Source organism: Chanos chanos, chromosome 2 (genome assembly GCF_902362185.1).
Source record: "Chanos chanos chromosome 2, fChaCha1.1, whole genome shotgun sequence".
Taxonomy (NCBI): Eukaryota; Metazoa; Chordata; class Actinopteri; order Gonorynchiformes; family Chanidae; genus Chanos; species Chanos chanos.
Window position 1 is genome coordinate 3463772 of NC_044496.1, and position 21535 is coordinate 3485306.

At 43.9% G+C, this 21535-nt stretch overlaps 1 protein-coding gene across 1 annotated transcript in view; it reads right to left on the reverse strand.

Moving 5' to 3' along the window:
- creb3l1 (cAMP responsive element binding protein 3-like 1) overlaps positions 1-17893 on the reverse strand; it is a 35189-nt gene extending 17296 nt beyond the window's left edge. Inside the window, exons 1-4 of the mRNA XM_030793759.1 lie at positions 17792-17893; positions 4634-4838; positions 1987-2156; positions 209-293 (exon numbers count right to left, since the gene is read on the reverse strand). Of these exons, the coding sequence (XP_030649619.1) occupies positions 209-293; positions 1987-2156; positions 4634-4838; positions 17792-17893 (562 nt within the window). The remainder of the gene's footprint in view (positions 1-208; positions 294-1986; positions 2157-4633; positions 4839-17791) is intronic.
- Positions 17894-21535: the final 3642 nt, after the last annotated feature.

The window sequence follows — 21535 nt, forward strand, 5'->3', positions numbered from 1 at the left end:
CCAAACCCCAAAGACCTCGCTCAAAGCACTGGCGTTTTATTCAGTTATGCCTCTTCTGAAGTCTAGTCATGTTCTGGCTCAAATTTATTTCATGCCTCATAACGCTGACTGAATATATTAACGCTATAATATAATATAATACAGTATATTGTGTAAGTGAGAGGAGCTTTGTAACAGTGGGACTGAATGGGTGGATATGCTAACTCACCTGTTGGGACAGTGAGAAACTGGTTCACCTCTCTGGGTTCAGCTTTGATTGCAGGAGCTGGATTCAAGTTCAGTTCTTTAGAGCTCTACAAGAAGCAGACAAAACAAGGTCAGGAGACACAGAGAGAGAGAGAGAGAGAGAGAGAGAGAGAGAGAGAGAGAGAGGAAGAGAGAAAACAGTTTGAGCAGATAGATTTATCAAGAAGCATGTGTGTCTGTCTCTCTCTGGGGAGGTACGAGATTAGGAAGTGTAGTCAGTCCTCTCAGTTACTTTCGAAGTTCCTAAGAAATCCATCTGTTTGTTATCCCCCCACAAATGAAGACTGGGAGCCGATATTTGTATAAAACGTGCGTCGCTCCAAATGAGTCAGACGGTAAACACAGCTGAACGCTGTTCCTAACTATTTACGTTGACAGTGCAAAGAGTGTGAGCCTCCTAACCGCATGTATTTTGGACCGGGACCAGACCTCGGCAGCGCATCAAGCGTCGCCGCAGGCCCACAGGGAGAAAGAGATGTCACCGTTCCCTCGGCTCGTGGACCAGCACCGGTCCGGCTGCGCAGCCAAGCACGGTTTGCGTAACGAGTTCTCTGGAAATTACAGTGATTAAGAACTCAAAGTCAGTGTGATCCACTGTCATATTTTGGCAGACAACGTTGCCTTTTTAAATAACCGGGAGCTAATGTGCACTTAGCTCGGACATTTCGGTCTAAACTCGATCGTGACCGTGGAGTACCAAGCTGCAGTAGGTGAGGGAATCGAGTCCGGAGACTTCACACAGTCCTTTCTTTCATCTATTCTTTTTTTTTTTTTTTTTACATTTTTTTTTTAAGTTCTTTAAAAAATATCATTTGCCATCACGTTCTTGGAGTTCCATGCCAAATTTAGCACCCCTCACGACGCATTTCAGGCAGCAATTCAAGTCCATGTACAGCAATTCTTGTAAATGTACAACTTGTTTACGATTTTCCGGAATATCTCTGTCCTCTGTCTGTCTCTCTCCCTCTTTCCCCATATATTTTAAGGACGTTTGTCCAAACAGCAAACACCTGTTACTGAGACTGTACAAAACATGCTTTATGGGACACTGCAGCGGAAACTGGCAGCTGGGAACATGAAATCTGAGGGAATAAAATGATTTTACGGCTGTGATGGAGTCTTTTTTTTTTTTTTGTGTTGTTTTGTTTTTGTTTTTTGTTTTTTGGGGGTTTTTCGCTCATTAACTGCCACGTCCAAAAGATGATGACCGCACACTGAGTAACAGTTCACAGCTGACAGTGAAGCTGTGTGTTCCACAAACAATAAATACATGTTTACTAGGTCTTTTCTTAAAGCCTGCCAACTGATTGAGAGGGAATATGTTTCCCTTTTTTCTTTCTTCCCCCTCTCCCTAGTCCTTTCCAAAGCCATGGTCCCTCCGGTCCTCTGTGTGTGAAAGGGTTTTTTTTTTTTTTTTGCTTTTTTTTTTTTTTTCCCATGTTCCGAGGTTCTTTCCAGTGAACTGCCAGCAAACTGACTACTGCTCCCTTGTTTCTGTGGCTAATTTCCAAACATTCTAGATTATTCCTGCGTAGTTACTGTAATAAAAAGGGATGTCTTTGACCCATCTTGTCTCCAGCGTGCATCCATAAAACATACCGTAAACAGGAACTTTAAAGGAGATCAGAGCAAAAACACATCGTATACAACACAGAGAATTTCTCAACTTCTGCTGGAGGTTACGAGCTTTAACATCAATGAGAAGTCACAGTATTCAGCAGAGGGGACATGATCTCTTACCTTCTCTTCGGGGGCTTTCCTCTGGGGTGGGGGGGCCAGGTTGAGAGGCTGAGAGGCAGGGTTGAGGACGGGGGCAACTGCGGGTGGGGGAGTGTCAGTCAGTAGATTGGGCTCCTGTTTGACCAGTATGGCTGTCAGGTCCTGACTGAATGACCACATTCCCTCTGATTCTGCAGAGACCAAGACATCATTAACAAACACAGTTTTTCAAATGTCATTTCCTCCAGGCAAACAAACATGTGGAGACATATCCGTGTTGCTAATATATCTGATACCAGGTTTGTTTCATTCGGGTTCGAATAGCCAAAGAGCAGCCATTTTCTTCTCATGTTAAAATGGCAACTGTTCATGAAGGAGCCCCTGGTCTGACTAGCAATATGTCAGCAGGCCTGAGTGAACTCCCCGTGTCTCTTCAGGGGCATTAGGTGTAGGCGAACATGACACACACACTCTCTCTGAATGAAGCCAATTTATGATGAAGGAAACTAACAGAAAACACCTTGGGCTCCTGCTGTCAGAGAGGAAGCAGCTGATCACAAGTTCTCTTTCTCCCAATAACCTCGACGTCAAAGGAGAAAAAGAATCATTTCTCAGCGAGTTTCAAAGGGCGGAAAAAAAAAATTTCAGAACCAGGGGTCCTTGTTACTGCCCCGATCCGTTCCTCTCGTCTGTTTGTAGACATCACAGTTGGATCGATAAAACATTACGGGACCTTGTAAAAGGGAGGACGGCTGCCTTTCATGTCGGGCTCCTTAAGGGAAAAAGCAAGCGACGGGGGACTGATTAAGGGCTCAAAGAAATCCCCATCTAACTCAGGTTTTTACGTCTGCAGACGTTGCCCTGGGGGGAGAGACCCCAGGAGGGGGTCGTCCGAATCAGCACTGCCAGTGGAACAGATTAGTCCACGAGGGCCTGTTGTAATATGGGCTATGGTTTCTCTCAGGCTCCACGGCAGTGCACCAAGGATCAATCAATGGGACACTCCAGTTTTTAATCATTCTGAATGGCAGGAATCCTTTGAGCTGTTCTTCACCTGTCTGAAAGGTCAGCTGTGTGTTCAGGGCTTATGCTGGACTCTATTCTGTTCTCTAAAATGATATGCTTCATTGTGTAAACAGGATTAAAACCAAGGTGTTACTCTGAACACACACACACACACACACACAAATACATACACACTCATACACACTCTCTCTCTCTCACACACACACACACACACACACACACTCACTTTGTTGCTGCTGGCCTCAGGTGAACTCTGTCTCTATATGCTTTGTGCTTTAACCACACTGCCAGAAACAACAGTGGGTTTTGTTAAAGCTGCTCATAATTACCTCAGTTTAAAAACCTTAATTCTCAGGACACCACTTTTTCTCTCGCTGAAGCTAAGGCCTTTTAATTATAATCCACACGCCGCTATCCCTGTGGGCTCCCAGGGCGTCTTCACAGTTTAAGAAACACGGGTTTTTAGCAGCGTCGGGGTTGGCCAGCATGGGGGAGGATGCTTGTTAGCTAATCTTGTGCCTGGAAATGGTTTAACCTTACTGTGGCATCGTAAAGCAGCAAGGCTTCGCTTGCAGCATCTGTCCTCCATAAGAGAGGAGTCATAGAACAAGGAGCCGTTGGAGGTACGAGATGCTAAGGAGCAGCTCGAGGAGGTTCCACGAAAGCGAAACGCGCCTCCGTGCTCCTGAAAAGGAGAGAGACTTTTCAACCTCAGTTCTCTCTTGCCTTTTCCGTTAGTTTTGGGGACCGGGCAGAAAGACACAGCCTAGCTTTAGTCTTTCATGTCAAACTTAAAGTGTTCTGGTAAAGCGTGAGAGGCAGATCACAGGCAGATCCTTAGTGAGGCTGTTGTTTTGTGGTTGATGCACTGTGAAATTCAGGGCTCCGGGGCATGCCTTCCTTGTGTACATTCAGTAAGGTTGTAAAATCCACTCTGCCTCTAGACTTGAGTTTAGGGTGATGCAACTATTTTGGAGAGCATACCCTCTTTTCCACAACCAAGCCCCCAGCCCTGCCGCAAGCTTATTTTCATTTCACTTTCCGTCTGAACTGGAATGCAGATCTCTGGCTCTTTTTCTACTGATGGCTCTTCTTTCCCCAGCCTCAGGCACAAAAAGGCAAGCAGCTGGGAGTCATTGCAGGAGCCACATGGCTTGTCAGAGCATGGGTGAGAATGTCTGTGTGTATGTGTGTGTGTGTGTGTGTGTGTGTGAGTGAGAGAGAGAAAGAGAGAGAGAGAGAGAGAGAGAGAGAGAGAGAGATGGAAAGAAAGAGAGGGGGAGTCTGTGTGTGTGTGTGTGTGTGTGTGTGTGTGAGACTGTGTGTGTGTGTGTGTGTGTGTGTGTGTGTGTGTTGGCTAACTGCCTGGATTCCCCTGACTTGCTTCCCTTGGTAGGCACAGTGCCTTTCTGGGAGCATGCACTGTTAGGGCCTGGATCTCTGTGAGGCAAAGGAGCTTAAGGAGATAAAGCCAGAGAGAGAGAGAGAGAGAGAGGGAGAGACATGGGGAAAGAGAGAAAGTGCATGAAAAAAAAAAAAAGGCTGAACAAAAGCTCATTGTGAAGTAGCTGTCTTTTTAAAGGTCGGCCGGCGCTTTCTTCGCCCGTCCCACGTAAAAAAGGAAGAGCGCCGACGGACTGACCTGCGTCGTCGTCCATTTTGATTGACATGGATGGGCTCTGAGGGGCGGAGTCACCGCTGAGGGAGTAACTGTGCTCCGTCTGGATGTCGGGATTGGGCGGGTCTAACTCCATGTCAAGCAGAGGATTCCTCTCCACCAATAAGTGTTCATCAAAAAAGCTGTTGAAGAGCTCGTTAGAGAAGTCCTCCATCTGCTCTGAGAAGTGCTGTGGAACCACAGACAACACAATGTCCATTAGAGATGATTACATTACATATGTAGTATTACTGTATATCACTACAGTACATAAGCACAGTATTAGTACAGTATTAGATACAGTATACAACACTGAACACATGGTTTCTAGATATTTATTCCTGCCTCACATTTCTCCTCCATTACCAGATATCACATTTCAGATGCTTATTTCTCTGTGTGTGCATGTCTGTGTGTATGTGGGTGTACGTACGTGTGTGTGTGTGTGTGTGTGTGTGTGTGTGTGTGTGTGTGTGTGTGCGCGTGCGTGTGTGTGTGTGTGAGTGCGAGTGTGAACATACCAGCACGCGTTAAAGCACGAACTGAGACTCTGTGTGTATGTGTGTGTGTGCGCGCGCGTGTGTGTGTGTGTCTGTGTGTGTGTGCGTGTGTGTGCGTGTGTGTATGTGTGTATGTGTGCATGTGTGCGTGTGTTTGTTGAGGGGAGGAGTGGTGGAGCTGAAATAGGAAAACACTGATGTTTATATCCTGGAAAGTGCAGTCGGCTGTGAGAATGGTACAGCTGGGAAGTGCTCTGGCACACAGGCAGGACAGAGACGTCAAAGTACCACACCTGTCATACACCACAGAGCGCGTAGAAACACACACACGCTGACGCGCACACACACACACACACACACACACACACACACACACACACACACACACAGTCCACCTGCACACTCCCACGGCGACACGTGACCCACGGGACACTTACAAAAGACATTGGCTGTCGAAGTGCCAGATGATACAACAGCTAATGAAACAGCTTCTGATAAAAAAACCCTTTGGTTCATTAAACTGACAAGGAGAGATCAATTATGCGAGAGGAAAAAAAAAAAATCATTTTACACAATACAACTGTGTCATTCCCGAATGCCAACCAGGGAACGCGCTCTGTGACAACGCTCGTTGGTTTACGCAACCCCTCTGCCGTCACACAACCAAGCACCAGGGCTGAGTACACAGTAATCTAAACAGTTCCACCCTCTGCCACTTTGATCAGCGGCAGCCGAAGGTTCCTGTTCTTCGCGGTGTGGGGCGGATATGTTTGCGGACGTCCATAATCCGGCTGAGATATTTCCCAACCTTCAGTTAAGGAACAGGATTCCATTTATAGCCAGAGATTAGACCATTCAAACGTGTTTCAAATGTGTCTGTTTCAATAGCTGCTTACCGTGCAATGTGCAAATCACAAGTGAATTAAACTGCATAAATTCAGTGTATTAATATAACATGAGTGCTTTTTATATGACAAAACCAACAAAAGACAATTAACAATTGTATTTCTAACACAGAAATGCTGGTCTAATATTGAACTTCGCGGGGTCACTTATGCAACACACAGCTCCTCAATGGCTACATACTCCGTTTGTTTTCTGCCTGTCTTGGAAGCCGCTTTGGATAAAAGCTTCTGTTAAAGGAACACATGTAAACGTAAATGTAAAATCATACCATGTTCACTGATGGTTTTAGACCTGTGTTTGATCACATGCTCCTCTGATTCTCTGCCTCCATACTCTGTCTCTCATTTAAAAAAAAAAAAAAAAAAAAAAAAAAAGGAAAAGGGGGGAGGGGGGAGGGGGGGGCTGAAGGCTGAAAGAATTCTAAGCTCCAGTACATGCTCATTCCTGCCCTCTCATTGGCTGTTTCACGGCAACCGGTACTGATGCAAGGCTACACAGCTGATGCAAACGTTCTGAAATTCTACATCTGGCCCTCTCTTCCCCCGGCGCCCTCCGAATTCCAAAGCCAAACAGAGAGGCTTTTCTTCCCAGTGGCACGAGAGTAAACCTTTTAAACAGTCTAACAGAGACTGGGTCTGCACTCTGTTTCTGGGTCATGTGGTGGAATGGGTCAAAATAGCGTAGTTTTCTCTCATTGCCAGGGTATTATTCACTCCCTCACCCTGACTCGTCAAAACACGTAAAACTTGCTGGGTCTGAAGGAACCCCTGAGGCAGGAGAGAGCCGCTTTTAAATCACTGATGAAGAAGATATTTCACCATCAATCAAAGGCCAGCCAGCTCTGATGAAAGTATATCACCTCATATTCACTCATTCAGATCCTTATATATATTTTTTTTTTGCTTTGCTTTGAGGGCAAATACATCTGCAAAGTTTGTTTATAGAGAGAGAGAGACAGAGAGAGATCTGGTAATTTTCAGAATGAGTCATCGTAAAATAAGCTCCAATTAACTGAAGGGGTTTGTTTGAGCAAAACCTCTCCTCTAGTGTCCAACTCACACTGGAGAATCATCTCACTGAAAATGTCTCTCTCAAAGAAGCATCACTATGTTTTTAAAAAGATCCGCCTTACTTTAGCATCACTGTGCGCTTACACCCTTCTCAGAGAAGGCCTAGTATCTGATGAATTAATTGTTAGAGTAAACGCAAGGCCAGAGAGAGAGAGAGAGAGAGAGAGAGAGAGAGAGAGAGAGAGAGAGAGAGAGAGAGAGAGTGAGAGAGAGAGAGAGAGAGAGAGAAGTTTTAGTGTTTATGTGGTAAAGCTGGAGGATTGGCCTAGCTCAGGTGCTGCAGCTCCAGCTGTCTCTGATCTGAGCATGTGTTCTCTCTCTCTCTTTCTCTCTCTCCTTCTCTCTCTCTCTGTCTCTCTGCCTCTGTTTCTCTCTGTCTCTCCCTCTCTCTCTCTGTCTCTCTGCCTCTGTTTTTCTCTCTGTCTCTCCCTCTCTGTCTCTCTCTCTCTCTCTGTCTCTCTCTAGCCTGTGCAGCTGGAGTAGGTCTGCTTTTGGCAGGAAGTTCCCAGAAGACCAGGGGTGTCTCTGGGATGCCTCTCATTAAAGCTGCCCTGTTATTAGCCCGTTTCTGAAAGGAAGAGAAATACCATAACTGCTGCTGGAGAAGCAACCCACCCAGAAACAGCCTTTCTGTGTGCTCTGCTGTCCAGGGACATGCAACACTGCCGTGAGCACCAGCTACATGAAAGTAATGTCTGCAAAACCACATTGTAAATTAAAATAAAAAAAAAAAATTAAAAAGCTGCCAATTTCTGCAAGCTCTGTTATGTATGGCCTGAGAATGTGCCATAGCCAAAAAGAAAACCCAGCTCTATATATTACTCTTCTCTGAGTAGCATCTGAGATTCAGCCTTCTGAGACATTTTTCCTATTGAGCACTCCTACCAGAATGTTCTCAGGGCTGATGCACAGTAATTAATCTGAATAGAAGCTTGTTTTTGTTTTTCATTCCCTGGATTATTGTTTTGCCAGATATCCTGAGTTTTTTTCCATTCTATATATACCAGTGTTGTGTAAGAATGTCTGGTAAATGTTAAAAGCAGATTGTTAATGAATTGTTTTCACACACACACACACACACACACACACACACACACACACACACACACACACACACACTAACAGAGACATACAGCTCATTGGGCATTTATAGTCACACACAAAAGCAATTCAAATGCGCCTCTTCTCCGTCAACACGTTCGATCGTTCAGATTAGACATTTAATGAACACCTATCTGCAGCCATAGGGTTAAGGTATCAGAGTATGGATTCAAATTAGGACTGTGAATGGGAGACAGTGTTTAATGTGAGTTACACATGTCTGTGGTATGGCCTGAAAGCATCCTTAAGTTTGAATTCCTTCTCTGAAAATACAAACTGAGGCAGAAATGTGTGACGTCTGCTCAGGTTCGTCATGAAACATGCCCCATAGTGTCCTGCTGGTGTCTGCCCTTTCAAACGCAATCACAAATGTTTTTGTTTCTTTTGCCTAGTCTCCTTTTGCCCCACCCTTTTAATTAATGCTATTTACAGCTTTGGTGTTTTGTTTTGTTTTTGTTTTTTTTTTGTTCTCTTGTGGCTGTGTCACTCTGTATGGAAATGAAAAACATCACTTCACTGACTGCACATGGAAAGCATTGCCCTAGTTTTTTTTTTTTTTCTTTCCTCTTTTTTAATCATCTTTTCTAAACAGATTTCAGAGCGGAGCGCAAACAATCCGAGCGTCGGGTACGGGAGAAAGTACCGGTGCTAGAGAGAGAGAGAGAGAGAGAGAGAGAAAGAGATAGAGCACGCTGCCCCAGCATGTCTGTACAACTTACGGCATTCCTTCTGCTGATTCAGAAACTCCAGCTGCTCGCTCCCACCAATCAGAGCGAGGTATGCAAATGAGCTGGGAGTTTCTATCAGCGAACTGGAGTGCAAGGTTAGCATGGAGCAAGCCGGCGTGGGTGAAAATGTGCTTCTGTCACTGGAAAAGTTAATGGGTCGATAAGACCGAGAAGGAGCACAGGCCAACAGAATACGGTCAACCCTACCAGTGTCTGGAAATCTGCAACTTATAGTGCAAAAAAAAAAAAAAAAATGTTATTCTGTTAAAATGACTCACAAATTTGGAGCGGATTTTTTCTTGTTTCTCCACCACAAAGGAAGAGAATTGGGGGGGGGGGGGGGGGGGGGGGGGGGTTGGGGGAAGACTCCTCTAAATTTCTTGAGCTATCTCTGTCTGAAGAATTCAAATATTTACACAACGAACCAAGAGATGAAGACAACACAGCTCCTAATAATAACAAGCATATGGATGATAAATCTATGCAAGAGTTACAGCGTGAACGTCACGAATGTTTATTTTTCTTTTCTTTGTTCGGCATTAATCATATGGGCCCCTGGGATTTCAACACAAACGTCAAGCAGAATGATTCTGGATCAGCTGAGAGTTAGTTTTGACTTTTTTTTTTTTTTTTTACACTCTTTTTTTTTTACCGCATTCTGATCTCGACAAGATCGTCCAAACTTGCGCATCTGGAATATTCTGATGCCTCTCTTATAACGCGGAGTCTTATTACTGTTGGCTCGTACTGGGCCCAGATGCATCCCGTTGGGCTAATCTGATCCCTCAAGCTTCAGTTCATTCAGTGAAGTATAAACCCAAGCCCATAAAATTCAAAGACTGCATGGCTAATGAGCCAAACACTCAGGTGAATGAAGAGTTGAAAAGTGCATCGTCTAAGCAAAGCAGCTTATGCATCCACACACTCTAAATTGAACAGCAGTAATACAGAGAGAAATATCGGTCAAAATCTTCTAATCTTCTAGTCAAAATGATCTTAATTCAAAGATGTTCAAGGGATGCGTATGATAAATCGGATATTCTTAAACTTAACCACTTAGGGGGAGATTACAAGCCCGTCAGAATGATGTGTAACTTCACGTGTGTTTAATTAGCGAGGAGGATCGTCTCTCACGTGAAACCATGACTGAATTTGAATCATCGTCTAAAGTTAGTCACGTCTCAGGCAGGCAGGGAGATTCGGCAGGAGGTCCAGGCTCTCCCTTACAAACTGGTCCTCCACACCTCCAGCAGACCCGGCTAGTGGCTCTGCTAGCGGGAACTGCAGTTCCTCTGCATGCGTCTCCCTTCCCCCCCCCAGCATCTCGCGGTCGGAGAGGCCTGGTCTTTTAATTCTAGCATCCAGAGCTTTCTTTAGTGTGCCGCAGAGCAGGGAAACCGCAACCACTGGAGACAGGCTTCTGTGTGTCAGAAACACTGCCTGCCACCCCCCGCTAAAGTCATTCTAGACCAAAGACTCCAAGACAGATACATTATATGGTATAGGCCATGGTGGGTGGCAGGGAGAGAGAGAAAGAGAGAGAGAGAGAGAGAGAGAGAAGGATAAGGAGGTTGAGGAATGGAAGCTGTCTGAACTACTGTCTGCAAATAAACTTTTCTAAGCAATTAAAAGAGCGTTTAAGGAGGCGTGGGGGGGGGGGGCGTCAGGGGCACTGCGTTGCTCCAGGCTGACGGGGTTTTCCTGAGTCAGTCTGCTGGTCCCGTGCTGTCATTCTGGAGCTGTTACCGACCAGACGAGGGGGTTGCCAGATGTGTTCTCCCACCCACTCTTTTCTCTCTCTGGCTTTAGACTGCAGTCTGTAATTTTTGCCAATCTCTCAGTGACTGTTCTGCAGCACCAGGGTAACACTAAAGTCACAGCCCAAAGCAAACACAAAGCACAGATCTGTCAAAGAGCACTGATCTCAGTTAATCTTTCTTTGGACCAATCACAACAATCGGAGCTTTGTGAGGAAGACAAACACAAATAGTCCATGTGTTTACAGGGCTACACATGTGCCAGTGGCATATGTCCTTATACCACATGTCTCACATAACTTACCTGGAGCTAACAATTTGTTGAAATTTTCATTTAAGAATAATCTTAAATAAACTTAATGTCTTTACATTAAAGAAATGTTTAATTCTGCTTTGAAGTGGAAACTATAAAAAGATCAGTTTAAGCAGACAAGCTATAAATCTTTGAAATGAAAGGTTTTTTTCCCCCCCTCACAAGTACTGTGTGCATGTTATAACCGGTCTTTTTATTTCCAGTAACTCTTTCCTATTAAATTTCATTATTCCTTATTTAACAGCAACTATCATCTTTCAGGAAAGTCTGACAGGCATGGGAAAAGTGTAAGCGATGTGTCCACGCAAAAGTTGGAAGAAAACTGTCGCCTTGTCCCTGCAAACAGTCACACCAATCCACGATGTTGACTCAGGTTTTGAGAACTTCACAGCAGCACTGCTGAGACCATGCCATAAATCTATGAGGAAAATTCTGGAATTTGACAGGTATGTACAGTAACTACTATCTCCAAGATACTCCACCCTAGCAACCGTTCTCAAGAAGGGCCAATCAGAATGATGTGTTGCACATTTAAAAAAAATATATTAATCAGAAAAAATGCTACAGTTGAGTACAGTAATGTGAAAGGTATGTTCTGATTCCAGTATTATTCTATGGTTATGTTCATGTACGTAATAGTCCAAATGGAATGTTGTCTATCAGTAACCTACCTACCTGACAGGCAGGGCCAGCTTATTGTGCACAGAACAGAACGCGATGAAAGACAATGCTGTAGCACAGAACCAACCAGAACTCATTCTTCAGTCAATTCTTCCTTCACAACACACTAAGCACCATCCTAGCAGTGTATTCCAGTTTGGACACTGCTCCGCTTGGCTGTCTGATTGGCAGGAAACCAAGCTTGGAGCTCGAGCCTCCCAACATGCTGATCTGATTTTTGGGGAGAGTGAGACGACTGTACGCCAACCTTTTATCCATAAAACATAAATCTAATCCTTTCTTCAGACCCCATAACCCCACACAGGTTCTGAACTTCTAGACGGCAACAGGTCGGCACAGCCTGAGTAAAAAAAAAATGCTCGCACACTCAGCACAGAGGGTCCTACAGAACCAAGTCTGTTTGGAATTTCTGAACACTTTTGCAGGACATTTTGCAGTAGATACTGACAACGTTGTGGAGACAGGGTACTTTGTTAAAAGTGAGAGCACACAGCACCGCTGACCCCTGTGTCAACTCTGGACTGCCAAAAACAAAGCCGTTTTAACACCTTTCTGACTGCTGCTGCATCGTAAACAACAAATCCTCCACATACACGTATCCCAGAGAACTTTAAACAGTCAGACGACCGGCGAAGCAGCGTGTAAAAGAGCTGACGAGATTAACCGAGAGGAATAATGGTCTTCATCTGATTGGGCTATGAAGAAAAACACCACCCTTCTCTTGTCTGTCCTGAAATCTACTCAGAGTTCAGGACATTCCCCATCAGATAACTGATTTCTCCAGAAGCACACTGACTATCACCACCCTCCCGACCCCGACCCCTTCTCACACGGTAGATTACAGGTACCAAAATAAAAACAAATCCATTCATATAGAGCAGCCTTTTGTAATTTTCAGCTGAAGATACATTTATATAGGAAGGCATTTTTTTGTTTTGTTTTAATTTTCAGCTGAAGATAATGGCAAGGTAGTGATAAAAGGTTTAGACGTAACTGTCATTGGAAACCAGCTAAAGAAAACTCGAAAGCCTTTGCGTAGTTTTTTACGCAAAAGCAATTAAGAAAAAAAAAGAAGAAGAAAAGATTAAGAAAACACACGTGTGTGAACACAGAGTGACAGGGATGGGAACACACCGGTTTGGTTGCAGTCTTTTGATCTTATTAACACACCCTGTGTGTGACAGGACAAGTGCGTAAGGAGCTGATTTGGATATTACTACTCTCTAATTCTGAGCATACATGTACACACCTGACTGCAGGGCTATACTTAGTGGCTCCAATTTTAGCAACCAATGTGGCCAGTCAAGTAACCGCGTTCAGCAGACAATGGTTTAACCTTTATAGAGGAACTCAAAACAGCGTAAGGGATTCAATGAGCAGTAAGTCAGGGAGAATAGAGCGCAGGTCCCAGTTGTGTGAGTTACAGGCTTTTCAATACCTGATCTCCAGCTGAATCGGTCATTGTCTTAAAAAAAAGACAAACCAGTGGTTGCTGATAGAGATGCATTCACCATCGCATTGTCGAAATGAAAGTGTAAATGAGGTGTTGGCACAACGATTAGAGAAGAATGCAATGTAGTTAATAAAATGACAAAGGACAGACTGACACCAGGAAACAGTCGTCAGATCTGAGTGTTCCAGAACTAAAGGAAGACGCTGAGAGACCGAAGGAGCCGAGGAGTCCACTGCCCGGGGATACCCAGAAGTTACCGGATAAGCCCCTCCACCTCACACATTCAATTAAGAGAACCGTACTGACCTTAATGGCTTAATGCCTGTCGGCCTTGGTGTTATCCTAATCTGAATTCAGTATCACAGCTGTCTTTGCAAAGAAAGTTATTTTATTCAGTCTGTATGTTAGACTGCATGAGAAATTCATGACATAAAGAAACTAAACTTTTTGACTTTGGGTGAACTTTAGCAGTTCTTCATCTGATGTCTGCACTCTCTCTCTCTCTCTTTTCTGTTCTTTTTTTTTTTCTGTTTTGGCCTCGGCATAGTGGAAATTACGTAACCGCGATATAGCCCTTCTCCGCTGGATGTGTTCCAACAACAGCAGTCAGTAGCCAGGAGCAATGAGTCCCTCTTGGAATCTGGTGGTGTGGAATGTGCTCCCCCGCCTTCTCCTCCAGACGCTCTCCCCCCTCCCCACTCACCTCCTCCCCACTCTCCAACCCCTCTCCTCTTCTTCTTCTTCTTCTTCTTCTTCTTCCTCCTAATTCAGACATTTCATGCGGCAGCCCTGACTTGTCGTGATCAGACCCAGAGGTGCTGTCACCGGGCACGGAGCAGAACCCAGGTGTGACTAACGTCCAGCTGACAGTCACCTGCCAAACCAGATCAGTACCATCCACCTCTTCGTCCACACTGTTCCCAACACCATCTCCTCCTCCTACTCCTTAGACACAGCAGCAAAACCAACGACACCCTGCCCCATAGATGTCTGATACAGAGTCGATCAACAACAGAGAGTCTGCAGCCACACAGTACACATAAGCCTACTGATGCAAAAGTGTGTGTTAGTCAAACTATGTCATTAATTCCATTAATTCTATAATGCATTCCTCTGGCTAAGTCATTTCATACTTACACGCTTCATCACCACAGAAAAATCTAGCATGTAATTGTAAACAAATCTTTTCAAGGCCGACGCATCTCTGACCTTGGCAGAGAATTCTTCAGAACGGAAGAAATTCGTGAACTTTTTTTTTTTTTTTTTTGGTATTCATACATATAGCCCCCATCACGCCTCATCAGAGAGGCTGTCGGGTCAGTTGAATGCATGCGAACCAGTTGTAGAGGATGTAACAATAGTGGAACAGCATTCTGGACAGGACTTACCAGACAAACCTGTCCCATTTCGGCCCTTTATCCTGACTATTTAGGCATGCTATGCAAAAGAAAAATGCTGTTTAACTGTCATCCCCCATACACGCACAAAATAATGATCAATTCAAAGACAGTGGCTTTTGATGCACCCAGTCAAGTGCAAAGTCGCATTCACGCAATTCTTTCACGTGCAAAGGAAGGTAGCTCGGATGGATGCTAAGTTCCACTCTCAAAGGTTTTCATTTTTCCGCACGTGTAAACGTGTGGCAGACTGTCGCACCGTATGTGACCTGCTGCGTCGGTGTGATGCTAAAGACATGTGTCAGGCTAAGCCACCAACATAAGCAGATTCATAAGACTTATTCCTCAACAATTCACCTTTGGATAACAATTGATCTTCTCGACGCGTTCACCTTGTCTTCAGCATTGAAGAAACTTAATATTTTAAAACTTGCCATCATATAAGTCAAATGTCTCCTTAATCTCCACTTTTTGGAACAGGCAGAGATAAAACTAGGCCCCATGAGGACGAGGGAAGCTCCATACACTCTCTCTTTTTTTTATTCGCGCTCATTAATCCAGCTTTGTGCTCCATATTGTCAAATGTCAGTCCATTAAACATTTTGGAGGCAGAAAGTCCTGGCCAGCAAACCCACGTTTATAAGAGAGCTACTGTGATAAATCCCCTGTCAACTAAACCCACTCTCGGTTTTTATGAATCTGTGAGGGAGAAGCAACGCAATAAATATGGAGATACGCCAATTGGACCAAAACACACACACACACACGCACACACACAAACACACACACACACACACACACACCGTCTCAAGTGTGCAGAGAAAACACCCTGAAAGTGGTTTAAAACGATTTGCTTTTAAAGGTGAAGAATGAAGGGGCTCTGATTCCCTAGACAACTGTTTGTGATCTCAGCTTACGCACACAGGAGCATGTAACTTTTCTGACTCTCACCCTTAAAAGCTAGCCATGCAATTATCCCAAATATAGCCCCCCCCCCCCCTTTTTTTTTTACATGCTTAGCTGGAGGGCCCTCACAAAGCCCCGTACACAAACCCACAGCACCAAATTTAAGGCTATAAATAAAGTTTTGGTCCTGGTGAAAGTCCAAAAGGACTAAATCCTGAAATGACCTGTGTGTATTTATACCTCTAATGGTAGGTAAAACACACAACCACCATTCTTCAGCGGGTGCAGCCCGTGGCGTGCTGTGACTGAGGGGCCTTGTGGCTTCCTGCTCCAGGACACAAAGAAAAGCTTTGAGTCCAGAGGCCAAGCAGAGGAGCCAAGCTTTCCTCTGATAGCAGTGTTAGAGAGAAGGGCAGACAAACAGAACCAACAGGCCCTGTTAGTGGGCTCACACAGACCCCCATTCACTGCCCATGTAGGAAACAGCCCGCAGTCAGCCATGCAAGCCAGTCACCATTCTAACATCCAGTCTCTCTCTCTCTCTCCCCCCCTCTCTCCCTCTCTCTCTCTCCTCACCCCTGAGCAGGCATTGCACCACAATCAGCCCTTTTAAGAACCCTGCTCTTCCAGAACAGGACAGCACAGCTGTGCAGGTCCGAAGAAACATCTGGAGCGAATGCCGAGGTGAAGATGTCAAAGGCCTGCGTCTGCTGCGACCATCCCAGAGAATTTCTGAAGAAGAAGAACTTCTTAAGAACAGACACATCTGATCAAAACACGTGTAAAGAGAACCTGGTCAGCGAGAGGCATCTCGCCTTGACAGCCATATGACAGAACCCTGCTCTCCTCTGGCACACATGGAAACATCTCTCTCTCTCTGGAAAGAGAAGAAATGTGGGTCTATGACATAAAGAGACTGTACTTAATGAGGAGCAGTTTGCAGTTTGAGACATTAGCCACAGGAGTGTCTGAGTCACTATGGAAACATTAAAACAGAATGCCTAATGGACTGCATACAGACAGCATGTGCTCGATGCCAAATCTCTCTCTCTCTCTCTCTCTCTCTCTCTCTCGCTCTCTCTCTCTCTGAGAGCTCCAACGGCCATTGTACTTTTTCCAGCTTTACTGACCCAATTACGGCCTAATGACAGACCCAGAGACGTTCAAACCAGTCCAGGAAAACTGAGGATGGTATTTTGTTATCCTGCTCAAGTTCATAATTTGAATACCAGCGTGCTTACACCGTAGTTGTGTTGATATAAGAGACATTATCCCGGCAGATGTCAGGTTATTTATGGATTTGATCATCTTTTGAGAACCTCCAACATTAACATTAAGAAACTTGTATTTGTGTTAAAATGAGTGATGGACGATTATTATTGCATCCTCACCTTTGGTCTTCCTGAATCAATGCATAAAAGGGATGACCAGTGTGTTGCATCTGTGTCTTACTGTAAAATTAGCTGTGACTTAGCATAAAAGACAATGGCCTTTTTTTTTTATATTGGATTGTTGATATCCAAAGCTAAGATTCAAGAACTATCTGTTGGGGTTCGGAAACACCTCTGTTATCAGGTCTTTCAAATGCTATCGCTGCTGTAAATAGCCAAGGGCTTTGATCAAGAGTCAAAAACAGAAGCCACAGACGAGCTAAATGTTCTGAAGAGTTGAAAAACGATAAGATGCCCAGCACTCTCCACCGAAATAAAGAACGACTCTTCTCTCTCAGCCGGATGCGAGATCCAGGATCAAGGCGATCAGGGGGCGTGGTCTGGCAAAAACACACAAACCCGTAACGACACGCCCACCCCTAGGTCCGGCTGGAGGAAGACTGTGCAAATTGGTCACTGCAAAAGCGAGCTGGGCATAACAGCTGGACAATTTGAAACTTGAGTTTAGATTTCATTTGCGGCGTGCCATAATAAACATGTGTAAAAGAGATAAACAGGTCGTGAAATACACAGCAGGTTCCCATCCTTTTTTCGTGCGAAACTCAAGCATTGCAAATTCAGTCTGTTTTAAGGTTTTAAGCAGTTTCGTTGCGTTGTGATCCATTGAAAAGACATTAATCAATGATACTTAATCAAATCGCAAATAGCCTACTCTGCCTATTACTTTGTAGAGATACATTGTTATCGCACAATAATAAAAAAAATAATATATATAAATATGTCATTCTAAGTAGTCTTCTAGCAGCACTTTTTATATGAGCGTGTAGAGCAAACACTTTTAATTTGGCGAAATGGCAGAAAGAAGCCTATATAACGCCCTTCAATACAGCTGTTAATAAATGAATATGAGTAATAAACTACATCCAATGAAGCAACGTACCACGTTGGTCAGAAAATCGGTCTCATTCAAATCCTCAAGGTCCAACAGGTTGGAATTTGGGAAAAGTTTGTCCGAGGCGAAATTGTCCAAAATGGTGTCCATTGTGACGGCGTATTCAATATCTAACAGCGCCGTGACCAACTGTCGCAATTTTTATATGTGTGTGTAAAAGAAAAAGAAAATAAAAATAAAAATTGAGATCTTTTCAGATCTTTCAGCCGAATGCGACGAATTGTCTGCTCGCGACGCGCTCTCCAGCTCTGTCAGTTTGTGATCATGCAGTGATCGGTTTGTCCAAGCTTACGTTAACTCAGAATCTTATTGATATTTTTGATGCAATTAGGACAGGCTGTCCGTGCTTCGCTCCAGGAAATCTGTCACATACATCAGTAGAGTCTCCAAAGGATAACTCACTTGATTCATATTAATATAAACCACGCCCACTTTCTCTACCTTCTTAGCTGTCCCAGCCCACTCTTTTCACTACTTAAAGCGACAGCATATTGGTCGTATGTTCCCTCCTCTCCAACGTAGACCTTTCTGGTTTTGCCTTTGGTAAATAATGTTTATTACATTTTCGTTTAGGTTTCTTCGTGAGTAACTTCTGATGTACAGGAAGTCATTATTCAAATATGTTTATCCTGGTTAAATAAGCAAAGAAGACGATGGCCTACAGCCTACTGGTCTATATCCACTGTATCTATTTTCAGGAAGCACGAACACATTATCCCAGATATTAGCTTACAAGAAAAACCACAAGGAAAACGTCTAGCTCAAGGAAATATTGGAGGGTTTCTCTGATATGGCTGAAGATTGCATTGTTTGTTAGAACAAGCGGCCCAGGCGGTGGCTATACGCTAAGTATAGCTAAATGTCATTTTAAATGCATTGTATTTGCATCTGATTTTTGCGTGTTTTCGTCACTTAATCGTAAGATACCACTGTCCAGGTTCAGTGCTCTAAAAATGTTGTGGTGTGATGTGGCTCTGCTTCACACACATAACTGAGGCCATAAAGTCTCAAACCAACAGTCTTGTTCAGTTGTGACTTTGGCTCAGTGGCTGCTCGAGTGTCATGTTTAACTATGGCAAACTATTCCAAAACCGTTAAAAAAACATGGAACTGGAAATTGTCAGATTTAATTTGAGTTCAGTCTCAGAACTCAAACATAAGAGGCCATTTGTATGTGTGTGTGTGTCTGTATTTATGTGTGTATGTCCATCAATGTTTTTGTGTGTCTGTGTGTTGAGAGGATGTGCGACAGGCTGACAGAAGACGTCGCATTGATATATGAGCCCGGGTGATCTGACCACCATGGCTCGGTGCTTGGTTTGAATCCGTTCCGTCACGCAGACCCTTAGCGCAGAGAACCATGATCAACACACAAATCAACACTTGCTGCTTGACTTAGTCACTGAGCTGGGCTCAAGATGTTAGATCATTTGCTTTAGAAGCCAGAGTTGTTTGGTAGAGCAATTAACAGTCCAAAGCCATCTGTTCTCCCCTCCTCCATAAAGCTAGCCAGGCTCAGGTCACGTTGGCAAACCTGCCCTTTGAAATGAAGACCTTTAAACAAATCCTGTTCTGTCACTCATACATTAACATCCATGCTACATTTTTTTTTTTTTACACGAATGCATCGTATTAAGTAACGCCAGCAGAGTTTGATGATAATATTCCAACCAAAAAAAGATAAACTGTGTAGCGACTTTGTTTTCTTCAGTATGATCTAACACAGGCTGTGTCTTACCACTAGCTTGTGTTTGGTTCTCTTACATTCTTGTTATTATTTAACTGGTTCCATCCTTTGGGTTTTTTTTTTTTAAAAGAAGGATGTTTTTTAGAGCTTGTGGGGTGGGGAGATTCTGTGAGAGTTCAGAGATGTACCCTAGTGGATAAATCTCTCTGTTGGCCTAGATTTATCTCTCTAAAAACTGTGACATGTCAGAGACGTGTCACTGTTACACTTATTTTTCTCTGAAACATGACTGAGTATTCTGGAGTAATTGTTTTCGCCATTACATAACAGTGTCCAAACACTACCCACCCAGGACATAGACCATGTACAGGGGAGAGGGAGTGAGGTTGTTGATGCGGTGTTTGATTACTTGAATCTTACTCTTATGCTACTCAGCCCTGCATGGGGAGTTTGAGGGACTGGTCGCTCTATAAGAATACACCAGAGAAATGCTAACAGAAGCCGACACAGGACTCGTTTCGGACCTGAGAGAAAATCAGGACCGCAGTTTCACACTGGTCTTCTTTCTAACAGTGCTTTGCAGTAGACATCTGATACTGGAAAACGATTCATTCACCTCTGGCTCTTTCGCCCTAGTTCCTGAAATCTCCAGCTAATGTTACCATAACAGTGGCCTTGTCTATCTCTCCTTTTCTCTCTCCCAGGGGACATTCAAGGTGCTCTAGTTTGTAAAAAAAAGAAAAAGAAAAACTTGCTCTACGGTGCAAAAATATCTGTGGTGTAAATTTCACTCATATCTCACAGGAGAAATGTGAAAACTTTCACATGGTGTAACTTAGATGCTAAGCAGTTTTGAAAACTTTGGGATGGGTCAGCATTGTCCGGTGTGTAACTGACTCTCTCTCTCTCTAACTCTCTCACTCTCTCTCTCTCTCTAACTCTCTCACTCTCTCTCTTTCTCTAACTCTGTCTCTCTCTCTCTAACTCTCTCACTCACTCTCTCTCTCTAACTCTCTCACTCTCTCTCTCTAACTCTGTCTCTCTCTCTCTAACTCTCTCACTCACTCTCTCTCTCTAACTCTCTCACTCTCTCTCTTTCTCTAACTCCCCCTCTCTCTCTAGGTTTCATTCGTTCTTGGCTGACAATGGCAGAAAGCCCCTCTCATGCGATGGTTCAGGAGAAGGACTCATGACATATTTATATTCATGCAGTCTACACTTTACACTTATTATCGGTAATTGTGAGGGCAGACAGCCCCGTCAGGTGTGTCAGAGTTAATGAGACATAATACAGAAACATTCCACAGACACCAAATCACAGAAAATCTGGGTCATCACCTCTGGTGTTTTTTTATCTCTACCTTATGAGCGACACGCTGCATATCAGACAATGCTGTGTTTGCAAGCCTTCTGACTAATGATCTCGTTTTCTTTTTTTCTTTTATTGTTAGTCCTATAATTAGGCGGTGACAGAGAAAAAGGAAACTAATGTGTTCAGTTAAAGCAAAAGCATCAGTTTATATAACACTTCACTAGAATGGCTGCACTATAAAAATGTTCTCACATGCATTCAGAGAGCGATATTAGAGATATTGAATATCTCTTGATTTGAATGTCTCTTGAATCTATTGATTATTTACCAGTCATATGTAAGAGGCCTCTCCCTCAGAAAGTCGCATATGAACTGAAGAACTTGATGAGTCATAACATCTGACATACACACGCACAACACACACACACACAGACACACACACTTGAACAGACCTCTGGAGAGTCTGTCCTCTTAGATAAGTGCCATTAGATTTACTTGGAGTACTTTCTCATAGAACGAGTTTTAAGATGTGCTTGAGTTTGGTTGGTAAGGTACAGAAGACAAGGCTTTGATTAGCTCACACAGGTAGTTAGATCTTTCTGTGAGTCAACCTGCCACTGGTATAGAGCTGGTATATTGCACATTTGCATGCTGATTAAGACCACTACATCTCACTACAAAGATAGATACAAAGATATACTGCTTCCAAAAATGTCAGCTGGTCAAGATATAG